Here is a 9,017-nt window from a genome sequence, read left to right as displayed (position 1 = left end):
CTTTCCTCGTTACTCTACTTATCATGCGAGCTATTTGTTTGGTGGTCGTTTTTAACGTTTTGATAGTGAAGTCCACTCTGCGGCTTTCTTGTAGACATAGGCCTAGGATCAGGATTCTTTGTTTTTCCTGTATTTCGCTGTTACCTAACCATGGGCTAAGGCACTGATCTTTCCTATAGTTTCAGCCGTGTAGCCTTACCCATTCTGATTTGTCTGGCGCGTAGGACATGCCGCTTTGTTCTCCAAAATCATTTACAGTTTCTATCGCCTCTTGTAAGACTTGTTTTTTGTACCCTAGAGGGCCTGTTGTCGCCCACAGGGTAATGCCATCCGCATACAGCGAGAATTTTAAGTCTGGAATTTGCTCTAGTCGCCTTGCTAGTCTGTCCATGCCTAAATTGAATAAAAGGGCGAGAGCATGGCCCCTTGAGGAGTACCCTTACCTGGCATGTCGAATTTATCTGACCTGATGTCTTCTATTCCTATCGTGGTTTTCCTATCTGTGAAGAAGAAGCGTATGTAATTGTACATTTTCTCCCCACATTCTAGTCTTTCTAGTTCCTTGAGTATGAGCGTGTACGACATGGTGTCGAAGGCATATTTGAGATCAAGCGCGACTACCACGTGCTCCTCTCCCGTAGGTATATTGCTTAGGACCTCCTCTTTAAGCCTGAGAAATACGTCCTGAGTTGGTAGGTGTTTTCTAAAGCCGTACATGTAGTCTGATAGGAGGCTACGATCTTCTAGGTGATTCGTGAGCCTCGTGTGAATTACTTTTTCAAAGAGTTTCCCTAGGCATGGTGTGAGGGATATCGGACGTAAGTTCTGCAGACTGCGAGCCTTGCCTGCTTTTGGGATGAGTATGACGGTGGCGTCTTTCCACTGTTGTGGAAGGTGCCCCGTCTCCCAGATCTGCTCGTTGAAATAGTGTACTAAGCGCTCAAGCTGCTCGTCACTTAAATTGCGGAGCATGGGATTGGTGACCCTATCTTCCCCTGGTGCTGAATTTTTCCTAAGGGCTTGTGCGGTCGCAAAAAGCTCAGCTTTAGTTAGAGAGGCATCTAGCGCGTCGTTTTTTATACCTGAATACGGCGCGTGACATACTCTTGGTCTTTTGTTCCAATGTATCGCTGCCTAAGTTCCTGAAGTAATCTGTCGTTGTTGCCTTGGTATGTGCCGGTTAGTGTTTTGAGGGTTCGTGTAGTTGCGGTCTTTGTGTTTTCTGGATCTATCATACTTCTTAGGATGGCCTAGGTTTTCGCTGTCGATAGGGTCCCCTTAAGGGAATCGGTAAACTGGGCCCAGTTTTCTGCTTGTAGTTTACGTGCGTATTCGCTCGCCTGGGCTGAGATTTCTGCGATCCTTATTCCTAATTTTATGTTTAGTCTTCGTCGATTCCATTTTTGGTGAGTCCCCGTCTGCAGTCCCACAAATTATGCAGGTGCGGGTCGACCACTGGGTTTTCCGTCGTTAATGTATTTTTTTTTGGTACAGGCTTCGTAGGCCTCTTTAAGGCCCTGCGCCCATTGCTACGCATTTGCCGGCGGGTTTAAGGCAACTGGGCACTGGCGATATGCCAGCCAATCCGTCATGCATGCGGAACCAAGGTCGCGTTTGAGTTTAGCAGTGGTGGTGGAAAAGCTTATTATGAAATGGTCGCTCCCCAGGCTTTCCTGTAAGTTGTGCCAGTGACCATCTCTAACGTTTAGCGAAAAAGTGAGGTCTGGGTACGTGTCGGCGCTTACGCTGTTCCCTGTCCTAGTAGGCGCCGAGGGCAGCGTTTCCAGCTGTAGGCCTGTATTTCCTACGGCGTGTAGGAGTAATTTGCCCTTGGGTGTATCTCTTCTGTATCCCCAGTTCGTGTGTGGATCATTAAAGTCTCCCACGAGAACTAGTCTGTCTTTCCTCTCCGAGTTTCTCATGGCGTGAGTAATTATAGGCGCGAAATCCGTGCCTCTCTTTTTAGGTGGGCCATAGATAATCATTATTTGGGTTTTGGCGCGTCCTCACTTTGTTGGAAAGAGTTCCACTATATGGTGTTGTGTTTGAGCGTTAGGAAGGAACCTAACGGTCGAAGCGACCCCTTTGCTAACTAGCGTCGCGATCCTGGGATAATCCGGGTTGTGATGTGTATGGTAGCTGCGCAATTTAACGGTCATATGTCTTGCAGGCATATAATGTCCGGCTTAACAATTGCCTTGTCAATGTAGCACTGTAGCGCTGCCGCCTTTTTTTTTTTTTTTTTTTTGGAAGCTGCGGCAATTCTAGTGCCAAACTTCGACGATTTTGTGTGTTTTTGCCTGATTAGTGGCCATGGCCTGTGCCACCCTCCGCATCCGTGGAGTCAGAGACTACTCCGTTTTTGGCTTTTCGAAGGGTAGGTATATTTGGGCTACCTGCTGCACACTTACGATTCAATTGTTTTGTATTGGTGGCTAGCTCGTCGACTTGTTCTTTTAATTTTTTAAATCGTCATATAACTGTTTCTGGAAATTTTGCATTCCCTGCATTTGTTTCATCATTTGCTGTAGCATTGCTTCTATCGGATTTTGAGACGACGGGATATTTTCTTCCGCTACTGTGGTTTTCGGTTGTTCTACTTAAGACGTTTGTTTAACCTATCCTCTGAGGGCGGCCATTTCCCGTTTCACTTCTTCTAGGGTTTGTTTGAGCATGCGATTTTCTGCTAAGACTCTCTGGTACTCGGGATTTGATGCAATGGAAGCCCCGGTTTTGACCGTCCCCGTCCAGCTCACCTTTGTGTGATCTGTATTCTCCGACTTGTTCCCTGGAGCCCTGGGCCTAGTGTTGAGCTGCGAGTAGTGGGGTTTGGGGCCCCGGTTTTGACCGTCCCCGTCCAGCTCACCTTTGTGTGATCTGTGTTCTCCGGCTTGTTCCCTGGAGCCCTGGGCCTAGTGTTGAGCTGCGGGTAGTGGGGTTTGGGGCGGTGGTTATCGATGTCCTCGTCTGTTCTGCTCGATCTTGACCGGGACCGGGAGCGTGATGCCTTTTTGGAACTCTTCGGGTTGGCTGGATTTGATGTTCTGGTGCGGGATCTCAATCGTGATTCACCTCTGGGTTTTGTCTTGTGTTTTCTGTGCAGCGAAGGCCATTCCTCCTCTTCGTCCTCCGAGTCATCCGAGCTCAGCCATCTTGGTCCTGGTGGTGGCTGCTTGGGTGTGTCTTTCCAAGGGTTCTTATTACGCGTTTCGATGAAGGCACCGGGGAGTGCTTGGGGCTTTAGTCTTCTCTTACATTCCTTGTCTCCTGTTAAATGTTCCCCACCACAAGAGTCACAGAATGGGAGCCATTCGTGGTCGGCCTGGGGTTCTTTCGTGCCACATGTGCGACAGACTGGCAGTGCAGGCTGTGGGCATACGTCTGTACGGTGCCCGGTTTGTCGGCACGCGTTACAAAATTGAATAGTGTTCTTATACGGGTGGCACGCCAACTCACCACCGATGTAATATACGTATCATGGTATGATTGATCCGTAGAAGGTAATGACTGCGGTTTTGGTATCGCCGAGCATTCGTGCTCTGAATATCTCGACTCCTTGCGTGTGGATTCGAAGATTCGCCATCAGCGTTTCGGGTGTGAGACGCTAGGCCGTGTATTACACCTTTGCCGGTGCCTTCCCTAGTGGCCACGTATGCATTAACGGCATGCATTCTTCCATTAACGTTTAGGCTCGTTATGCGACGGATGTGGTCTGCCGTAGTTTCATCCGGCGTCGACACAATCAATATGTTGGACCCTGGTTTCAGTCTTAGGAGGAACTTGTCGCCACTTACTTTACCTCGGCAGGCTGTAATCACGGCTTCGGCGAGTTGTGGGCTAGTTAGGTTTTTCATTAGCAGTCCCTGATGCGGAAGAAATACCACTTTAAAGTCCTCTCTCGGCAGCGGTGGTAGTTTCCGGGAAAAAGGGTTTCCGTCTCGCGGTGGGTGTCGGCTTTGATTGTTGCGACTGGCTGGTCTTGCCTTCGCTTTCTTCGGCGTTTTTCTTCAGTTTCTTGCCCTGCGCCAAGGCTTTCTTCTGCCGTAGCGTTAGCACTGTCAGTGTTTTGACAGCGGTGTGTGCGGTCACACAAACAACGCGCACAACTGTTGTCGACGGCGGCGCCGTGTTGTCCGCGTTCGTACCGAACGCGCGCGGCGTTGGTGACGGGTTATTGAAAACGTGTCAACCTTTGCCGTACGCCCTATGGCGGTGTACCGTAGCGACCATAAGGTCATGGTCCCTGTGGTCACTAAATAAATGAAAACCACCGGATCATATATATTTCTCATACTTTAATAGTTCAAATAACCAATTACACCATCACATCTTAATAGCCATAATTGCAAATGCATAATTCCCACCATAGTACAGCTTCGCTGGTCTTCCATCTCCTCCCCAGTGGAAGAGCTGACAGTTTTTAAGTACTGATCACTTTAGGGGCCCGGGCTGTCGGCGTCTAATGTGTCATGCGTCCCGTCGTCACGTTCAGAAAACACCAGCGCAAAACAGGGTCAAAACATGCCAATACCAGCGCAAGACCTGGTAAAATTAAACTAACAGATTCAGTATTATATAAGATATAGGAATACTCATGAAATATTAGAATGAATTAACGTAAGTTCGTTAAGATCGCGCTTCATCAGCAAAGGCTCTGACTCCATGTGCTTGGTGGTTTGGCTCCACGTGCGTGGGGGTTTCCCACCTGTGCCTTAGCACAGGTGTCAAAACGGATGACGGATTGCTAAACACATGCTAAACGCAGGATAAAACGAGATAAACGCAAGGAAAAGACAAGCCAAACACCGGCGAATCACTGCTCCGCACTTTGCCAGCATTCATATTGAGTGTAACTGCATTACCGACAAGTTTACTATTGCATTTTTTTCCGGTTCCGCAGCTTCCGGTAGGAAGTTTCTGCGCTGCTTTCTTCCATTCTGCCGTTCCGTGTTGTTTCCGCGGTCGCCGAGGACACGCACGATCAAGCGGCGGCGGCGAAAATTCCGGCAGAAACATCATGGCGGCATTTCCGCCTTCGTCGGTTGGAGATGAGGGAAAAAAGAAGAGGGGGAGAGCAGGTTGACGCTACTTAACTGACAGCTAGCGGTAGTAGTTTGAAGGGGCTTTAGTCACGGATATGTCAGCTGGTATACCCCCAAGGTAAGCGGGAATTGCGTCACGTGCACCAGTGCTTGGTAGGCCATGGTTCTAAGGAAAAAAAAGTAAAACAAAATTAAGCCTGCTGTTATGGCAACGGTTTTGCTGATGCGCGAGAGGGAGACGGCCATCCCGTCTGTCTGCAATGCGCTAGACGAGTGTGTGATTTTCTCGGCCGACGCAAGAGGAAACTAGCACGAGTTCCGTTTGCTGCTACAGTCTGCATTCTTTTAACAGCTGTCATTTTTTAAGGCGAAAACAATTAATGGCTCATACTCGCGGCATCTGACCGTCCATCCGTCCGTGCCCTGGAACGGTGCCAGCTGCGGCGTCTCTCCTTACACTCTCTCAGCAATCACGTGATTTTACAGCCGCGGCGTCCGACCGTCCGTCCGTGCCCTGGAACGGTGCCAGCTATGACCTCTCCCCCTCACACTCTCTCAGCAATCACGTGATGGAACAGTGGCGCATAGCATATCCATACATATCCAACCACCAACGATCTCGAGTGCATATCAGTACATTTCAGTGATCACAAGGCAGCTATCGTAGGTGTCGACCCAGCCAAGCATAAGTAATACATGGGGCATTAAAGCAAAGACACAAAGAATTCATGAATAAACAGTCCATCGTTTACTTCAAACCACACTTTGTCAATCTTTGTCAAAAAAATTGAAGAACACGTTTTAATTTCCAAAGTGTGTTCGGCGAAAGCCTGTGGCCATTCCACTGGGAGTGCCATGCACAAAAAAAAAGACGTGGCATAGTCAGTCGAATGGCCACAGGCTTTCGCCGAACACACTTTGGAATTTACAAAGTGTCCAATTTTTTCACCCCTTTTTTTAAAGCGAAGCTTTATAGGCTCACAAATGTCGGTGATGGTGGGGTCGTGGTGGCGGGGGTGCCACGCTGAAAAGTGGGCCGATCCTAGCGATAGTGCAGAAAGGGTCCAAGCTCAATGGCACATACCAGGGACAAAAAAGAAATAGAGAGAGAAGGAAAGAGATAAAGAGAGATAGAATGAAAGAAAGAAATAAAGAGAGAGGGAAGGAAAGAGAGAGAGAAAGAAGGGTTAGAAAGAAAGAGATAAAGACAGACAGAGAAAGAAACACAGACAGAAAGAAAGAGAGAAAGATAAAGTGATAGAGAAAGACAGAAACTAAGAAAGAAAGAGATAAAAAAGAAAGAAAATCGTCAGCCCTTCCTTTATGTTTAAAACGTTTGTTTTATTGCCGTGACATGTCGTGAACTTTACGTTACCCTGACGAAGGTCAGATACACACACGAAAAGCTTCGCTTACCCCCATTTTCTCGACAGGGAAAGGGCTGGTGAATTTTTTTTTTTGTAATGACCATTTTCTTTTGCGTGTGTGGTTCATGTATTGAATAAACGCCAGCTGCGCATCTGTATTTGCTAAAATTTTACCCTATTTCGTTATTATACGTGAGCCAGCATGCCATAGCGCGTGGCTACTGCGTTTCGGCAGGACAATAACAGGCAGTGAAATGTGCTTTATTTTCAATTTTATTAGCAACTTTTTACAGCAAGAGATACAATAAAGAATATTGCAGACCTGAGTATCTCGCATCTACAGTACAAACTGCACATTCTATAGGTGCATATACATAAAGCTTCTTACAATTTCGGAATAGCAAAAGTTGCATGAGACAAACCTACCACTTCGCATGACACAATCCTACCAACGCAATTCGTTTGTCGCAACAGTTAAATTAGCATTACGCGAGACCGGTTGAAAGACTGAAGGCAGCACATTTCGCATAACAAAACAAAGGCGAGGTGGAGTTGTCTGTGCTGGAGCTGTGGTGTGGTAAAAAAATGGAATACTTTTTATGCTTTCACACAACGCGATTGCAGGAACAAATTTCAGCACTTTTTATGCGAAACAGTGCTTTCATGTACGTCAACTCTTATATTTTGTTGTGGGATTTATGCAAAAACATACGGCACAAGAATTTAACAACCCAAACTCCCATTTTAACTGCCACTATAATGGAGCAACAGGTTTGGTAATGCTGCTTTCTCAGTAGTTGTCTGAAAACACTGATCAGTTTCTTACAGCTAAATAATTTTGATTCTTGCATTTCTTATTAGCTTGTCAATAAGGCACTGACAGATTAGTTTGTTCAACCTTTTCGTATGCTCCTGGTCTTCCTAGTTCTGCAGAATACCTTTTACTGGAAGACGATCTTCCAATAGCTGTAAGCCACTGGTCAACGATCTATGAGCATTTCCTACTCTAGAAGAATTTGTTTTGCACAGGGGGAGCAATACTTTGCGGGAACACCGGAGCACGTGGCTCGCAAAGAGCCGACGTAAGCACCTTCGTACGCACTGCGTGCCAGCGCGACTCGACACGAAGGTAAATTCGCTCGTTCTGAACAAAATCTGCTCGTCTGCCTAGTTGTCAGTTCACAACTGCGAAGATCGCACATGAATATTTGATAAAAAAAGAACAGACAAGCAGGCGTTTTCTTTTTTAATTTTTCTTTGGCAACACATTTGTCTGCGTAACGTAAAATACACCCGGCACCGTAGAAGACAACGCGAAGAAAACAGCGCTTGCAGTGGTTTCTGCACTAGCGCAGCGCTCCTTCAATTGGTTTCCGCACCTTGTGAAGATCTGACTTGCAATGTCTAACAAAGAACAGCAAAGCACAATGTTCTCTAACTTAACTCCCTCGTCCGTGCAGCAAGCATTCAAGCATCTTCAGCAAAGATGAGTTATCAGTTTTTTTATTCCATAAAGCGAACAGCAGTCGGCGAGATATAACGAAGCGAAATTTGCGTCAGCGGGTCAGCTAGAACTCACTCGACTCGGGAGCTGCTGTCTATAGGTAACTTCAATGTATTTGCACACCACAGAGAAATGTACCGCGCAGGGAATGCCCTTCCTTTCGTCTTATAGCCATTTCGATAAGGTTAGCGGCTGTTCGTTAACTATCTGCATAAAAAGCGTGCTCACCTTTCATTCTCATGGAAGCGGAAAAAAGAGGCCCTGCTGTCGCTTGTCACGTTGGCTTACCAGAGCCGCACATAACGTTTTGTGGCCTTTCTTCCGTTTTTCAGACATCGCTAGAGCACTGGCCGACACAACCCGCCGGGGTTGCTCAGGCAGCTAAGGCGTTGCACTGCTGAGCACGAGGTCGCGGGATCGAATCCCAGCCGCGGCGGCCGCATTTCCACGGAGGCGAAAACGCCCGTGTGCTTGCGTTGTAGTGCACGTTAAAGAACCCCAGGTGGTCAAAATTAATCCGGAACACTCCACTACGGCGTGCCTCATAATCAGAACTGGTTTTGGCACGTAAAACCCCAGAAAGAAGAAAGAAGAACTTGCCGACACAGAAACAAAATGCTGCAGCGCACAGTAGAAAGCAAAGCGTGCACATGGGCAGAGAACGGCAGGAGCAGACGAACGGAATGGCAGCCGAAGCGATAAGAGGGAAAGCGCTGCCCGTTGGCACAACAAGTGAAGCGACTAATGTCGGGACTCGGGTAGCGTTTAGGCCGGTGATCCTTCAGCCAGAGGGATGAGTACGTCCCGGAGTAAGAGCGAGAGAAAAAAGGGTTTGTTCTAAATATATACAGTGGCTCCAGATGTGGAAGCACACTCCATGGGGGAGCACTTTGAAAGTCTCAGCTCACTACATGTCTGAGCACATATCCGAACACGTCAGGACACCACCGCTGCACCCAAGGTGTCTCCTTATAAAACATTCGTATTCCCTAGTTGCCCGACTAGGGAAACAGATGACCTTGATGCGCCCAATCAGAGGGGTCGTATTGTTCACTGAACTCCGCCTCTAATGTTGCAGCTTCGAAACAAGGACGAGTCAATCCG

General features: G+C 47.5%; 1 protein-coding gene across 1 annotated transcript; it reads right to left on the bottom strand.

Annotated features, from left to right (window-relative positions):
- Window positions 1-2,756: 2,756 nt before the first annotated feature.
- LOC119435360 (serine/arginine repetitive matrix protein 1-like) lies at window positions 2,757-8,154 on the bottom strand (the record flags this gene model as incomplete). Its single annotated transcript, XM_037702249.1, has 3 exons — window positions 8,142-8,154; window positions 2,867-3,267; window positions 2,757-2,813 (listed from the first exon to the last, which is right to left on the bottom strand). Coding segments are annotated over exons 1-3 (471 nt in total), but the record flags the coding sequence as incomplete, so codon positions are not given.
- Between the last annotated feature and the right edge of the window lie 863 nt (window positions 8,155-9,017).

The sequence above is a fragment of the Dermacentor silvarum genome, unplaced genomic scaffold (genome assembly GCF_013339745.2).
Source record: "Dermacentor silvarum isolate Dsil-2018 unplaced genomic scaffold, BIME_Dsil_1.4 Seq648, whole genome shotgun sequence".
NCBI classification, from domain to species: Eukaryota; Metazoa; Arthropoda; class Arachnida; order Ixodida; family Ixodidae; genus Dermacentor; species Dermacentor silvarum.
Note: the sequence above shows the minus strand (reverse complement) of the source record. Positions and strands in the feature narration are given on the sequence as shown.